General features: G+C 48.0%; 1 protein-coding gene across 1 annotated transcript; it reads left to right on the plus strand.

Annotated features, from left to right (window-relative positions):
- Positions 1–835: 835 nt before the first annotated feature.
- On the plus strand, positions 836–16,029 carry fscn1a (fascin actin-bundling protein 1a). Its single transcript, XM_079282075.1, has 5 exons — positions 836–1,856; positions 11,074–11,230; positions 12,372–12,493; positions 13,298–13,465; positions 13,828–16,029. Exons 1-5 carry the CDS (start codon positions 1,028–1,030, stop codon positions 14,034–14,036), a joined length of 1,485 nt encoding a protein of 494 aa, XP_079138201.1. The 5' UTR covers positions 836–1,027; the 3' UTR covers positions 14,037–16,029.
- Positions 16,030–17,231: the final 1,202 nt, after the last annotated feature.

Below are 17,231 nucleotides of genomic sequence, written 5' to 3' on the forward strand. Positions count from 1 at the left end.
GTTGCTGGTAGCAACTGTTCTGTGTCGGGAGCTCGTAAATGTTGTGTTAGACCGGAACCGGAAGTTGCGGTTGTTGTTGTGGCGGAGAAAAGCTACGGAAAAATCCGTATATAAATCGCACCGGACTATAAGCCGACGCCTCAACGGGTGGGGTAAAAAGTAGCGGCTTATAGTCCGAAAAGTACGGGCAGTGTGCAGCTGCTGCTGATATGATGACCCCCCCCCCCCCCCCCCACGCCTCATACACTTGTGTGTGTGTGCACGCTCATGCACATGCACAGAGAAGACGACCAGTGTGATCTGTTTGGCCTCTTTGTTTATGGAGCCGGGCCTTTCCTGCCCTCTGATGTGTGTGCTCGAGCCATGAATAGAGCTCTGTGTGTGGACGTCCTCATGATTCAAATGCTGAGTCCATCTGATCAGTGTGTGAGAGGGAGAGGGGGGGGGGGGGGGGGGAGAGGGGGAGGGGGAGAGAGAGAGAAATGGTGATATGATGTTATCAGTCGGTGGAAAACAGATCCCCTGCATGTGATTGTTTGTAATGGGGTATCATTACTTTTTGGAGCTTATTTGCAGCCTTTCATCACATTCACAGTAATTTGACGAATACAACTTTAAGAAACAGACTAACAAGGAGCGTAGAGACAAGAGAAGTGTTGTGACGGAGAAGCTTTTGAATGAGAAGCGACACATCAGCAGAGGAAAAGAGAAATAAAAGTCCAGTTCAGCTCCCAGATTTCTGTCCATCTGAGGGGGCGTGGCCATCCGTGCAACGTCACTGATGGTTATATAGGCTGCAGCTGTGTCGGCGGGCTCGCGCTGCTGAGACAGGCAGAGCACTGAGGACCGGTGGCGCGCGCTCATAGACTCCCCTCTCTCAGCCACTCACACCCCAAACAAAGAGAAGCACGCGAGGCAGCACAGCATCCCACCCGTTCAGCCGCGAGCTCACCAGCAGAACCACCCCCCCTCATCCCTCTTTAGACAGAACCGGTCCGGTCCGAGGCTCGAGAGCACAGAACCGACGATGACAACTAACGGAACCAGCGACATGCTGCAGATCCAGTTCGGTCTGATCAACTGCGGGAACAAGTACCTAACGGCGGAGACCTTCGGCTTCAAAATAAACGCGTGCGCCTCGTCCATGAAGAAGAAGCAGATCTGGACCCTGGAGCAGAGCTGCGACGACTCCAGCGGCAACGTGTTCCACCTCAAGTCACATCTGGGCCGGTACATCGCCGCCGACAAGGACGGGAACGTCACAGGAGAGAGCGAGACCCCGGGCCCGGAGTGCCGGTTCGTCATCACCGCCCACGACGACGGCCGCTGGTCCCTGCAGTCCGAGCCGCACGGCCGCTACCTGGGCGGCACCGAGGACCGGATCATCTGCTTCGCCCAGACCGCCTCCGTGGCGGAGAAATGGAGCGTGCACATCGCCATGCACCCGCAGGTGAACATCTTCAGCATGACGCGCAAGCGGTACGCGCACCTGAGCGGCAAGGCGGACGAGATCGCCATCGACCGGGACGTGCCGTGGGGGGTGGACTCCATGATCACGCTGGTGTTCCGCGAGCAGCGCTACCACCTGCAGACCTCCGACAACCGCTTCCTGAGGAACGACGGCGCGCTGGTCGCCACCGCGGACAAGAGCACGGGCTACACGCTGGAGTTCCGCTCCGGCAAGGTGGCGTTCAGGGACTGTAGCGGAAAGTACCTCGCGCCCTCCGGGCCCTCTGGCACCATGAAGTCCGGCAAGAGCGCGCGCGTGGGCAAGGACGAGCTGTTCGTGCTGGAGCAGAGCCACCCGCAGGTCGTGCTCACCGCCGCCAACGAGAGGAACGTCTCCACCCGACAAGGTGTGTGTGTGTGTGTGTGTGTGTGTGTGTGTGTGTGTGTGTGTGTGTGTGTGTGTGTGTGTGTGTGTGTGTGTGTGTGTGTGTGTGTGTGTGTGTGTGTGTGTGTGTGTGTGTGTGTGTGTGTGTGTGTGTGTGTGTGTGTGTGTTGTAGGCCTGGTGGTCCTAGGGGTGACCCCATTGTGTGAGTGTGTTGGTATCTGATCCTCTTGCTGAGGAAGGGTTAAAGTGATGGAATGTCAGAATGCATCCCCCCTGCAGCCCACACACACACACACACACACACACACACACTAAAGGAGGATAATGGGCATGTTAACGACCTACATGTTCACACACTACACCGGCCTATGTCTGTATTTACACACGCTCAACAATGGCTTGTTTGACCAGAGGCCACATCCCTACGTGTACCAGCACATCCTTAAAAACACCAAAGGCTTGTAATCTGTAGAAGAGCAACTCACTGGAATTAAAATGAGATCTGATAGAGGCACACGGAGTACTATGCATGTTAGCTGTAAGTGTTTTCAGTGAATTTTACAGACAAGCAACATGAAAAGAGTGCTAACAAAGAAGTGCACGGAGACCTCGGCCCTGTGAACACACTCGGCATCGTGTGCCATCATTCAAATGTAAAACAGCCTGAAGCTGGCACAAAGCAGAACGGCTCCACAGTCAGAGGAGAGGAAGGATGCAGTTTGAACGCCTTAAAAACCAGTAAAATGTTACTTAAATGATGTGTAAAATCCTTTAATCCAGACGTTTTAGAAGAATAGATACTTGGCTGCTTTAAGAGTCTTTTGAAGAGTGAATTTCACTTCACGCACTTGATTTAAAATGTAAAACCTTAGTCATCACCAAACAGAACGTCTATAATGATGGCATGGCAACCCCAAATCCACATGATCCTCTCAACCCTTCAGACACATTCATGGTTCCTCAGATTGTTAAGATATTAACTGGTTAATAAAAAAAAGTTTCACATTAGATCTGTGTGTGTGTGTGTGTGACAGAGTGGGCAGAGATACAAGCTTGTCCCTCCACCTCCTTCCTTCCTTCTTCTTCTTCCTTCCTAACTTTTTCCATCTCTTCCTCGCCCTCACCCCCTTTCACCTTCGCTCACTTTGCCTCCCTTCTTTAAAACACTTTTTTTCCATCTCTTTCGTTATTTCCTAATGCCGTCTCCTCCCCACTCCTCCAGCCCTGGCTGCTGTGTGTCTGAGGTGGTTACCAGTGGCATCCCTCATGTTGACGATTGAAAACATTAATCAGAAGCCCTTACATTTAAGATCCCAGTGATAGTGTGCATCATGCTCTAAAAAACCTCTTTGAGTCAGCACAGCTCTGACTGTCGGCTGCAATGCATGATGGGAACACACAGTGACGCTCTCTGAATCTTAGTGTCTGCTGAAGGTTTCGTGGTTCTGCCTCCTCTTTTCACAAAGTATGACTCTTCTTTCCTTTAATTTCCTGCTCTCTGTCACACCCCGAGCCTGTTCTTGTTCTGCCTCCCAGCTTTGTTTACTTGTTGACGGGGCATTCATCCGCATGTCTCTCCATCAGCTGTTACTCCTTATTCCCCACACGCTCGGTCTCAGACACAAAATGGAGGCCAGTTTTGAAGCCGGAGGTTGAATAACGAGGGTCAAGCCATAAGCCAATAAAATGTTGCCGATTATAAAAACGGATCTGTTTTGCCCAAATCAGATTATGGCTCGAGTGCCACAGCAACATCCTGATACGTAATACGAGCAATCTGTTGCATGTGCAACCTCGTGTGTGTGTGTGTGTGCAAGATACAAGCAGAACGAGTTAAAACATCAGGGCTGATGTGTTGACTTGAGATATCAGAGCTGCTGTAAGTACATGTTATATGGGTGCACCACTAATCGGAGGTCAGTGGTCGTATATGATGCCTTGCTCAGGGACACTTGTGCAGTTGAAGCCACGTCCTCTTCACCGCTCTGCAGCTCAAACCTGTTTAAAACGAGCAGGAGGTCTGAATCTTGAGAGGAAGACCACGTCCCCCCCGCCCCCCCCCCCCCCCCCCCCCCCCCCGTCCAACAACTGGATCATTGTGATGTAGATTAACTGTGGAGGGGAATTAAACTGGCTCCAGATGTTTTTTTACAACAGACAGCTGCTCTAAAGCTATTTTTCTGGCAGACCTCGGCCAAGATGGCAGCTGAAGCTGAAGCCGGCTTTCACCAGCAACTTAAGGTTTGTGGGTCGGTCCCTAAAGCTGCAAAATGACTTCATTTGGAAGTTTCCACCTCTCTGACTGCTCGTGGTGTTCTCATTTACTTCACTGAACCTCTTCTGCATCCCAACACCTCGATAATAGAGCTAGTAAATAAAAGGATGTAAAATACAATGCGAACAGATGGGAAAGATTGCCACACTAATAAAACCCATGTTGTACAGAAATGGCAGCATTTTCCTTTTAAGTAGCTCTAATTGACAATATTAACATGCCTCATTTAACAACCTCAGTTTGGAGTCCATCTCACCTAATTTGGTTGTAATATGTGGAAACTCTTAAACTCCGTCAGTGTATTTTATTTCTGTCATCGCGTCTTCACTTCCTGACTCACTAATAACTGGAAAAGAGGCTTTTCATGAGCCAACGTGTTCACATTACTTCACACGTGTCGTGTGATGCTATGATTTGGGATTATTTTTTGAATTTCAACCAAGACCATTAAATAATTACGGTATTCATTTAAACGTGCAGTCTCACATAGATTCCACATTACATCACTCTTCTGCTGTCCTCACACTGGACATTAATCTGACTTTGAGCTGCTGCTCGTTTCCTCACCATTACATCCTCACTCCTCTTCCCTGGAACATGGATGGCCACAAACTCCCTGAGAGTGTAACGGCCCTCATGTGGCCCCAGACACAATCATCAGTCCGTTAGCCTGCAGCTCAACGGCCTTTCTAAGTGGCCTCTTCTGCCCCTAAAAGTGAGAGTGAAGACTGAGCGCCGGTTAGTCGGCTAAAGGACGAGAGGCCATCGTATCCTGTCGGCTGCTGGTGTGACCGCTGACTGCTCTGTGTAAGCGAGGGTCCTCTCTGCCTCTGCATGCACAGAAGCAACAGTGAGATCAACAGTGAGATGAAAATCCTGTGGTGACGAAAAACTAGGTGCTTTAGTTTGTAATTGTTGTATTAGTTAAATCTAAATATCTCTATAGTCTGTGTGTCACAACTGGAACCAGACAACTCTGTCGTGGTGCGTTCACTTGCATGTGCACAGGCGTCGTTTTTAGAGACGATGGCGGCAAAGCAAATTAAGTCTTTTAGACTGTGGGGTGAAAAGTTCTACCAACACGTCAACGTCACAAACGAATGTGTTGATTGATTCAACTGGCAAACAACCAGACGAACATGGACGACAACCAGATGCCGAGTTGCCAGTCTGGCATTTACTTTTAAAAGTCGGTGTTGAGCTCTGCTGAGCTAACCGGCTGCTGGCTGTAGCTGCAGATTTACCGCGCAGACATGAGTCATCAAACTCTCAACAGTAAAGAGAATGAGCTAATTTCCCAAAATGTCAAACTACTCTTTAACAACTGACCTTTGCAAGTTACAGTTAAAACAACCATTTGTTCAGATTACTGCTGGAAAGCAGCTCAGCGTATGCAGCTGATGGTGAGAGCAGGAGGCAGAAACTGAGGCTCCATGTTGTGTCTGGCCAGGATTCAGCCCCGACACCCTCTCTTTATCCTTCACCCCCCCGCTGGCAGGAAATGAGACACACAACGCCGACCTTGGCTGGTGTGTGTGTGTGTGTGTGTGTGTGTGTGTGTGTGTGTGTGTGTGTGTGTTAATCCCTGCAGGGTAGAGGGCGACGATTTGCTCCATCTACAGCGCATCAACACACGCATTCACCCGTCAGGGACGCAATCAGTCCATGCATCCATGGTAATGTTGACTGTCTGCGACAGCGTGTGCATGCTGACGCTTTAATGTGTTTATAGGCCTTCAGAGAGTGTGTGTGTGTGTGTGTGTGTGTGTGTGTGTGTGTGTGTGTGCGTGTGTGTGTGTGTTGGGAGCGTGCCAGGGGATCTGCCTCATGTCGACAGCACCGTGGAGCCTCTCCTCCCTAATGTCCCTCTACTTTATTATAGGTTAGACTTCAGTGTGTCGCTGTGCTCTGGGTGTGTCTCCACATTATTCTCTAACTCTGTCAGACCGTTCTTCAGTCCAGGTTTTTTTGTTTGCTCCATACTGAACACGGAATGAGGTTGAAATCAATTTACCAAAAGATTTGGGGCATCCTCGGGCACAACACTGTATCTCGCATGTCTGACCCCGTTTTTGTTTTGCACTTGTTAGAGGAAGTGGGAGTATTACAGTAAGTATTACAGTAGTGTGTGTTCAGTTTGTACTGTATGAGCAGCGGTGGTACAGTATTCAGTGTGTAGGCTGCTGTCTATATATATGTGTGTTTGGATCAGAACAAAGGCTGATGATCTGTCTCCCTGTTTGTGCCCCAGCTGTCCTCAGTCCGGCCTGCTGAACAATAGGACACACACACACACACACAACTGCACTTGATACAATCGCGTGCGTTCACAGCAGGCCTCCGGTGCTGGCTCACAGTAACACAGGCCAACAATCTGTGCCTGCCGCCATCAGGCAGAATGTGGTGGGTGGGGTGGACAGAAAGATAGTGTGTGTGTGGGCTCTGTTTTTGGGTGGATTCTGGATGTGTGGTCACTTCTTCTGATGTGGTTTTCTGAAGCGGGATGCTGAGCATGTGTGTAAGTGACCCTCTTCCCTCCACCTCCATTAACCCTGTGAGCTGCTCAAAGTGATCAGCATAGACCAGCGGTTCCCAAACTTTTTAGGCCGCGCACCCCCTTCTACATCCCGACCGGGTTCGCGCACCCCCCCCCCCGCCCCCCCCATTAAAAAAAAAAAAAAAAAAAGACGCAACAGAGCCTTTTAAGCCTTCATAGCCGCATAAGAATCGGACCAATGAGAGAACAGTTTGCTCGCGCGTGGCATTTGTTTACAAGATTTAGCCCGCTGTTAAATGTTGCAGTGTGAACACAAACCGAACAAAGGAGCAACTGCAACAAAGCAAACGAACTGAAGGTGTGAAAACGCCCTGAAACACTGCAACAAAGTTTCAATAACTTTCAGTGACACAAGGCGTCACTTTTAAAGAGCAATAAGGATGGCGAGCACACACGCACAGGCTCAGAGGCAGATTATCACATTTAATTTACAATTAATGAGCGACTAATGAAGCCAGGATGTCTTCGGACAAAGCATCGATGCGGTGCGACACAGTGTTGTTGGACACCGGGATCATGTCCAACTGTTTTGCTTCTTTCTCCCCAATCATACATTCCACCATCTCTCTGGCAGCTGGCAAGCTCACGTCTTCGGCGATTGTGTGCGGTAGCCCCTTTCTCGCTATTCTGTAACCAGATATGAAGCCCGTAGTGCGTCATTTATAGACCAACACATGAATGAGACTCCAGTTGTTTTGGCTGTTTTGTAACTCCTCCAATTTCGATATAAACAATGTAAGGGGCTTTTGACTTGCACTGGCATGCTTGGTGTTCAGGTGGCGACGTAAATAAGAGCTTCAGACTGTCAGCCAGAACCTCACTGCACACCACGCACTGTGGCTTTGGGGAATCTGCGTTGCCAATCCAAGTGAAGCCCAGACACACATACTTTTCATCATATTTCCTCTTTTTTTCCCAGTCTGATGCTCACTCTCGTTTCCTCTTTTTCACCTTGACTCCGCGATGGGCCGATGTGCTCCCGATTTGTCTGTGCAATCCCTTCCTCCTTCCTCCGTCTCATCTTCCTCTGACTCGATTTCTTCTCCCGGTCTCTCCCCACGCACCTCTCCGTTCCCCTCGCCTCCGATTCCTCTCTCTCTCTCTGTCCCTCTCCTCTTTTACGACTGATAGCTTCAGATGTCCCACCTGACAGTTTTTAAATTAAAATTACATTTTTTTTTTATATTTAATATTATTACACCATCAGACCGCCATTACACTTTTCCTCTCGCGCACCCCCTAGAGGCAGCTCGCGCACCCCCAGGGGTGCGCGCACCCCACTTTGGGAATCCCTGGCATAGACATATCTGGGCATGTAACACACACACACACACACACACACACAGAGATGAAGCCTGACAGGCAGCCTTGGTCTCTGGGTCACGGCTGAGGCTGTACAGGCCTTGGGGTGAGTGTTTTGTCTCTGTCAGTCTTGTATTTTCATCTTGTGTGTACCCGCCAGTGTTTTTCTTTCCTTGTGATAACTCGGTGTGTGTGTGTGTGTGTGTGTGTGTGTGTGTGGATCAGACACTAAGCCTTTGACTGTAGTGGAAAGAGACGAACATGTCCTCCTATCCACCGACAGACTAGTCAAATATCGTCTTAAATTCTTCAAAACATTCAGGCATGTAAATGATGTTGACGAGTGGAGTAAAAGCCTCTTTGACAGCACTGAAAAGACTTGCCCACGTGAATTCAAATGAAATGATTTTTGGGGAATCATTTATTCAAACCAGCTCGGTGGAGGAAACGGTGATAATCGGTTCACAGTACAGCATGTAAAACGTGTCGTTTGTTCGTTTCCTGGTTTATTTTCATAAAGGGAAATGTTTTCCCCTTGTCTCATGTAAGAGAGACAGGATGATGACTGACTTTATTGTGTGTGTGTGTGTGTGGGGTTAGATATATATATATATATATATATATATATATATATATATATATATATATATATATATATATATATATATATATATATATATTATATATATACACACACATATTGAGTCTGAACAAAGAAAAATTGAATAAAAATGATTTTAGGGTGAAGTAGTATCTCTGTCAGGCCAGAGCGTCTCATTCAACGATAAAGATCGATACCTCTCTGATGTAGAATCATGAATAGAACATCAGAGCTCATTTTTCCTCCGACTTTTTGTAGCATTAAGGAATAAACTAGCTCATGGCGTAGGTGAGTGAGTAGAAGTACAACATCAGCACATGTTTACGTCGCTCTGGTGCTTCTGTCCTGAGCGGACGTGTCGGAGGATTAGAGGAGAGTTCAGTGATGTGACTGATGACCCTCTTTGCTCCTCTGATGCGTTCCTCTAGTCTAAACTCTCCTTGTCTGCTGCAGCTTACATTTCATCTTGTTTCACCTCCTCCCCCTCCGCACCATGTGGTTCTCATTATGCTCACTTATATTTTCCTTCTCAATCATCAGCGCGTGTGTGTGCGCGCAGCCCCACATATTTCTGCAGAAACTCAATCCTTCCACTGAGGCCGGAGTTAGTTGACTTTAGCGAACGCTCGACAGGAGAGAGGTTTTGTTTCTTTAGTGACGAACTCCTTACGTAGCACTTCTCTGTCTTACTTTTGATACGAAGCACATCTTTGGCTTCAGTTGGAGACGAGCAGCGTACAGCTTGTATTGAGACACCGTGTGTTAGGAAGGATGTTGTGAAACTATTGGACTGTCTGAAAGTTATGGGACTGGAGAGCAGGGCTGGACTTTATATTTGTTAAAATGCTCCCAAAATGCTCTGCTCCCAAAATCACACTGTTTTAAGCAAAAACAGAAAGTCCCATCAGCTGAAAAACATCACAACGATAGAACCTGCTTCCAATTTCGAGACGCACGATGACATCGTTCATCATCGTGAGCCTTTTTAGGGCAGATTCTTTTCTTTTGTTCAACATTTGAGCCGGTAGTGAGGCTGAAGTGGAACAAGAGAGAACTGTGGGAGAGCGTCGCGCATGAACAGAGAGACGGACGGAGAACACATGAGCGCTGGTTTGTTCTCTCAGATGCGTCTTTCTTTCTCCCTCTGCACACATTTACACACAGTCCATGTTTCTCTCTATTCAGCCTCCAGCTATAGGTCCATCCACGCCATGACCTCATCGTATACAATAGCACGCATTGTGTATGCGTGTGTGTGTGTGATGGGAGCGGTACATCTGTCTATGTATCTGTGTATGTCTGCATTAGTTGACTCATGTTTGTTTACCTCTTTGTTGCTCTTAAGTGCTTTAATGGGGTTGATGAGATTTGAATGAGGTCTGCTGGTCTGGATACATACAGTCTGTTGTATGGACACACACACACACACACACACACAGAGAGGCCGTTTTGCAACTCCCATTTGTAGCGATTATCTTCAGTGTTGATTTATCCATTTGGTTATAAACTAAATGTTTTGGCATCGTCATTATGAGCATGTTAGCTTAGCGTTTAGCTCAAAACACCACTGTGCCTAAATACAGACGGAGACTCCACTGAGAGCTCATCACGCCCCCCCCCCCCCCCCCACGTGCGGCAGGTCGATTAACTCCAATGGGAGAAGTGAGTGTGAACACAGATTATGACCGATTCTTTCACTCCAAGTCCCCCAAATCTTATCTCTACTAGCTTTCTAATTTCTGTAATGCAGAATATGACTGTTAGCTATGTCAATATCTAACGTTGGCAAAAGAAAATATAAATACATTATGCTAAGATAACCCAATCTGCTTTCATCCATCAACATGAACAGGAAGTGCATGTCATTTCAAACAGCTTGTCATGCATCGAGTATTTTAACAACCTCACAGGGCTGCTAGCATGTTGCTTAATAAATAATTTAAGCAATTGATTATCAAAATAGTTAGTTAATAGTAAGATATATTTTTTGTTGCCGGATTAACTGTGTCAGCTCTCTGATGCCGTCTCCATTCATTGTAGAAGCCAGTGAAGTGAAGATTATTGTGGCCTTGTGGGTTTTAGTGACCGTCCACCATGACGTCAAACACTTTGAACTGTGGTGGGGTCTGTCTGGACTGTGTGTGTGTGTGTGGCTGTGTGAAATCCTTCACAAATCCAAGCCCGTCTGATGTTGCTCATTTAGTGCGTCTGATTCCGACCTGTGGGTGTGTGTGTGTGTGTGTGTGTGTGTGTGTGTGTGTGTGTGTGTGTGTGTGTGTGTGTGTGTGTGTGTGTGTGTGTGTGTGTGTGTGTGTGTGTGTGTGTGTGTGTGTGTGTGTGTGTGTGTGTGTGTGTGTGTGTGTGTGTGTGTGTGTGTGTGTTAATGGTCATCCTCTGTCTATTTTGTAGCCCTCACATGTGAGTTGAGCTAATGTCTGACCCACCAGCCTGTATTTTAGCTAATCCCCCCCCCCCCCCCCTCCATCTGTCTGACCCCTCTCAGGTATGGACCTGTCAGCCAATCAGGACGAGGAGGGCGACCAGGAAGTGTTCCAGGTGGAGATCTGTCGCGAAAACCGCAAGTGTGCGTTCCGCACCGCCGCTGGGAAATACTGGACCCTGACTGCTAACGGCGGCCTGCAGTGCACCGCCTCCACCAAGTACGCATCACACACACACACACACACGCACACACACACACACATCACCGCCATGTTGCACGTCTGAAACTTTACAACTTGCCACACCTGCTCCAATCTGTCCGCTCACTAACCTCTCAGCGCCAGTGATTGTGTGTTAGAACCTGATACTGGTCCTTCACAGTCTGTAGTCCCCTCCCCAGTAATGTGAGCTGTGCCATGACATGGGAGGTGTGTGTGTGTGTGTGTGTGTGTGTGTGTGTGTGGTAGGGGGTGGATGACGTGTGTGGGAGGTGAAGAGTGAGTGATCTCATGACGGTAGGCATGTTATGGGAGACTAAGTGCATTTGTAAGCAGCATTAACCTGTAGAGGCCATTTTCTTTTATGTGCAGCGGGTCTGCTCGGCCAGAGTGCTAGCTGTTAACCCCTGACCTCTGACCCCTTCACCCTGTGCTCCCTGTGAGGCCGCGGAGAGATTCAGAAGTGGAAGCTTTAGACTTTTATGACATCCTTAAGCACTAAGTAGAGTACTTGGCTCCTTTTTTGTTGTGTTTTAAAAAAGGTTTTTTATTTTGAAAATCTGTGTTTTTATAGAATACGGAGGTGATGCGGAGCACAACAAATACCTGATCCAGTGTGAGAGTAGTCAGAGGGCCATGTCCCGAGTTAACCCTCCATATTTTTTTTTAAAGATAAAACTGAGCAGAGCGCTCTGCAGGAAGTCTACCAAACTCCTCCACAACATTGTTGACATTCGACTCTCCTCACAGATTAGACCACAAACATCTCCTCTCTCACGTTGTTCTCTTTCAGAGCCTTGAGGGAACATTTTGTCGAGTGTTTTAAGGCTTCTCTCATAAAAGATACAGGCCGTATGTGGCAGCTACCCGAGACAATAACACCGCGCTCTGTGCCAAGTGAAAGGATTAACAAGCTACTTGATTCAACTTAACAAGAACAACAAGAGGAGCTTATCCCTCCACCTCGAGCCAACCGATCCAATTACCCCGCAGTTACTTAAGTTCTGGATTAAACAGCTGGGTGTAGTTTTCTCAGCAGGTTACACACCCGACGCTCACGCAAGTGTGCTACTGGATATCTACCTGCCGTGTCCATTTAATTATCCTCCTCATCCCCCGTGCCTGTACTTTCTCTCTGCAGGTCAGCTAACTGCTACTTTGACATTGAGTGGCGTGGGAAGAGGCTGACTCTCCGGGCCGCCAACGGGAAATACGTCGCCGCCAAGAAAAACGGCCAGCTAGCGGCCACCATCGACTCTGCCGGTCGGTGAGATTTGTTGATTCAGCTGCTCACACAATGACTGACTAACTGATTTACCTTTCAGCGGTGATGGGAGGGGGGGAGGAGGGGGAGGGGGGGGGGTGTTAAATCACGGCTGTGTGTTCCAGTGGATTCTGGGCCTCAAAGAACTGATTCTGTTCAACCGTTTACTCTTCGGGGCTTTAGCTTTGTTGCAGTCTTTTGCTTCCCTCGTCTGCCATGTTGATGCGGAGTTATTTAATTGGAAGCATCATCACTCCTGACTGTGCAGAGTCAGCGAGATTGAACGCGTTATTAATTAGTGATCTGTAGAAGACTTATATTTAATGGACAGAAAGCAAATATACATACCACTCAAACTATTCCTTTAACAACACCAGATCGTGCAGATGTTACGAACAGCTAATGTGAAGACCGCGCACCGTTTTGCCATCAGAGCAGTTGCTTGCATTGCTGCGAGACTCGGGCGTCGTGTCGGCGATAAGAGGAGAAGATGACGTGGTGGGGCAAAGCTGAAGCTTCCACTTTGTGCTGCAGTTTCTGATGAGGGAGCCGTTTGCTAGCACAGCTCTTTTTAGGGCACTTTTGTAGCCAAGTTGCTTTGCATACAGTTTTAATGAGATGTACGAAAACGCTCTGCTCTCAGCTCAAAACATTGAGTGGGTGTTGTGCAGATTTTGGTAGTTTCATTATTCGGGCCAAAGTGTTGTATTTAAGTCACTGAGCATAGAGTGAAATAAACTGTTGAAGTTGTTGCTTCGTCACAGTAGTTTTTACGCATGTTGTGCCCTTTCGTTTGTCTGCAGGCGAGTCCGAGGAGTTTCTCATGAAGCTGATTAACCGCCCGATCATCGTGCTGCGCGGGGACCACGGCTTCATCGGCTGCAGGAAGGTGACGGGGACGCTGGACTCCAACCGCTCCTCCTACGACTACTTCACCCTGGAGTTCAGAGACGGAGCGTACAGCCTGCAAGGTCAGTTCAGGCGCTCTAACTACCGGCGTCTTGCTGAAGGACATGTTGGCTCCACTGTGGGACATAAACCTGCACATGTGCAGCAGCATCACAGAGCCAGCAGAGAGGGACCTCCTGCAGGCATACAAGGGATTACATCATTATGGATTCATGTTTGGGCCCAAAAGAGGGATTTGATTTGGATAATTTCCTCGCCTTCACATTACGCAATTCAAACAAAGCAGTTTTAAGCCGCATCTTTTGTTTGCTCCTGCATTTTTTCTTTTTTCACACCCTTCCCCCACATGATGCCCCCCCCCCCCCACATCTACACACTAATTTCCCTTTTTTCTGTCTCAACTCCCTCTCCTCTCCTCCCGCAGACTCCACGGGTAAATACTGGATGATCGGTAACGAGCAGTCGGTGGTGAGCAGCAGCGACGCGCCCGTCGACTTCCTGTTCGAGTTCTGCGACTACAACAAGCTGGCGATTCGCCACGCCGCCGACAGCAAGTACCTCCGCGGGGACCACGCCGGCGTGCTGAAGGCCAACGCCGACGACCTGGAGACCGCCACGCTCTGGGAGTACTGAGGGGGAGGTGATGAGTAAAGTGTGGCGACGCAGCACAACCCGTCCATACATCCCCCCCACTCCCCCTCCCCCCTCCTCATATTATATCCTTATGACTTTATATGTTGATGAACTGCACAGAGAGACCAGGACGGATAGGACACCCTCCTTCCCGTCCGTCTATCCCTCCATCTTTTTCCCAGCTCTGCTCTGCAGCGTCGACCTTCATCTGTTGCCATAGTTGGCGCGGGGCTGTGCACTTTTTTCTGCTCCGATCTGGTTGGCTGCTCGACCTGTCACTCACTCTCTCCCTCCTCGCCTTAGGATCGGGCCGTCTCCCTCTCCCAGAGCAGAGCAGAGCCACGTTTTAAGAGCCCCCCCATTGTCTGTGTGAGCAGCACACGGTGGCAGTGTTTACGCTGTCTGACCTGGTCTGCTAGATCTGCTTCTACCTGATCTAATCTCCCAAAAACAGATCCACCACCGGATAAAGATCTGCTTCAGCTGCTTCCTGTTAGCTGGACGCACAACACGGAGCCGGTGGGTCTGTCTTTGGCGCGTTTGCATCGCGTAGACCAGGCGGAGTATGTTCGTGTTCATAAGCTGTGTGATGACTCTGTGATATAACTGGATCTGACGATGACAAAGAATATAGAAATTATGTAATTTACGGGTTTAACCCCCCCACCCCTCATCTCACCTGTAACATACTCTGATGTAACCCTGTTTCCTGTGTTGTTCTCCAGCTGTGTTCTCATTGGACCAAACAGGAAGTAGGAAGTTAAAACACGTAGCCCCCCCCCCCTCCTCCTCCTCTCCCACGCGCTAAACCTATTGTCCCGAGAACAGTTTAAAGAAATTAAAAATAGAAGTGGTGCGGTCACATACTGTATGTTTACTGCACTCACTCGTCGTACTGGAAGAGAACGGCCCTCCCTGAAACGCAGTCCGAGGCACAGACATTATCACGGGTACAGTAGGTAGTGACATGATTTATAGCCCCTTTTTGGATCCTTCAACCAAACCTAGACCTCAGCCTTTATCTAGACCTCAGCTTTTATCGAGACCAAACCTTTAATACTGGATTAACAAACCGTCATCTCACACACACAGAACTGAGAAAACTGGAACCTGGTGCTCCTAACTCATGACATGTTAAATGTTACGGTCGAGCATCTCGCACCGTCTGGACTAACGGACGGTGATTTTCGGCTGCGTCTCTGCACACGAAGGGGCTGAAAGAGTTCCCTCAATAACCGTAATCTGCTGCTTCTTTAGTTGTACTTTCTGTTTACGGTTCACGATGAGATGTGACCAAATAGTTTTTGCTTTTGTTGGATTTTTTTATTTTTACGTTCCCGACTCTTCCTTTAAGGTAGAACGAGTTTTACTTTACTTTTTAAAAAGGCAAAGAAGCAGACTTTGACTTAGTTGTATTATTTAAAGCTGAGATATCTGCTATGCAGTCGTGTAGCACACAGCACCCTTTGGTTCCCTTCAGCCTTCTCCACAGTACACAGCAGCAGTGCTTTATGTCGACTTTTACAACACAGCAAACATTACCGTGGCACTTGGCCTTAAACTATTGGGCTCTTCCACCCACCATCATCGTCATCATCAAGCATTCCTCTGTTGTGAAACCTAAGTATGGTCGTAGCCCCGTGGAATGATCCATGATTGTAGCCCAGCTCCTCAACACGTTCTCCCTCTGAAGGTCCGACGACGGGTTGAGAATGAAAGGAGCCGTTGTTTCCTCTGAGGAGACCGAGGCTGAGACGAGCGGAGGTGGAAGAGTAAACATGTGGTAGTGACTGTGCCTTACTCTCCAGTTTTTGGGCAGTGGGAAGATGAAAGATAAAAATAAAAAAAAGAATCCACATCTTTGCTTTGTATAACTGGAACTTCTTTTTGTATTATTATTTTGTATAATTTTTTTGATATTGTGGATTAACCTCTCTTGTGCCATTGGTTCACCTGAAATCCAACGACCAATAAAACTGGGATTAGGAACGCTGCTCGTCTTTTGTTTCTTGTTCTCTTTGCTTGATGACCGATTGTTTCCTTTTGTTAAACTACAAAGTAGCCATTTTGTTGGCTGGAATGAGAACTATTACGAGCTTATATTATTAGCTGTAGCTAACTATTGTAACGTTAGTTAGTTACGAGTTAAAATCTCTCGTCTCCAGCTGACTTAACTGTTCCCGTTCTAAAACGAGAACTCTTTAAAGAGCTCTTAAATATGTGTATGTATCCATCAAGCACATATTATATGGCCCTAAAAGACTGAAGCTAAAGCTACATGTCCCAAACCAAAAGTTAGCATCCTCACGATAGTTGATTATCTTTGTAGATAATTAATAAAGACGCAGCATTGATCTAGTATTAGTGTAGAACTAGTTGGTGTTCTAGTAATCTATTCTAACAATCCTGTTTCGTCACTTAGCTTAATGTTTCACACTTGGACAGCAAGAGGTGAGATTTGTGTTGCATCATATTTCACAATAGTATGTTAGCCGGACATGCTAATGTTTGCTGCTCACATTAGAGCAGAAAAGGCATTTTAACTCATTCCTCACACTTTGATTGTACACCTACTAATCACAACGGTGGTCATAGTTCAGCCTTCTCTTGCTCTGCACATTCTATCATTTAATCCTGGTGCTCCACACTTGGTCTCCTGCCAGTTTTTGACCACAGCGGCTCCATGTGCTGTCTCTCACACACTTTTCCTTTCTCCTGAATAGACCCTTTGTGTTGAAACATTTATTCTACCCCCCCCCCCCCCCAAAGATTCTCTCACGCACGCATACATTCAGGGCGGTAATGTAATGATGGAGCCTCTAGAGCAGGTCTCTAATCCAACTCCCACCACCCGTCAGGCTTGCAGATCCCAGAGGAACACCCAACATGGCAAAACAAACACACACCCCTCCACAGGTTCTCCTCCCCTCTGCTGCCTCGTGTGTCTCTCTCTCGCTCTCCCTGCCTGCTTTAACCATCATCCCTCCATCCTCTCTCTCCCTCTGCGTTCTCCTCCCTAGTTCTCCCGCATTACCCCGCCCCCCCCCCCCCCCTCCTGAACAACTTCTGCTAAAAAGATGAGTCACTCAAAATATGACCCAGATCCCAGAAATGGGTGCAGTGGTTTGTGGGTAAAGTGTGAGGCTGCAGGCGGTGCTGGGCTGCTTGGCCCGTTTTCAGAACAAATGAACGAGG

Source organism: Melanostigma gelatinosum, assembly GCF_949748355.1.
Source record: "Melanostigma gelatinosum genome assembly, chromosome: 13".
NCBI lineage: Eukaryota > Metazoa > Chordata > Actinopteri > Perciformes > Zoarcidae > Melanostigma > Melanostigma gelatinosum.

Coding starts and splice junctions, on each gene's coding strand:
- fscn1a (XM_079282075.1), top strand. CDS start 1,028: ATGACAACTAACGGAACCAGCGACATGCTGCAGATCCAGTTCGGTCTG. Junction 11,231..12,371: donor CAGTGCACCGCCTCCACCAA/GTACGCATCACA, acceptor TTCTCTCTGCAG/GTCAGCTAACTGCTACTTTG. Junction 12,494..13,297: donor GGCCACCATCGACTCTGCCG/GTCGGTGAGATT, acceptor GTTTGTCTGCAG/GCGAGTCCGAGGAGTTTCTC.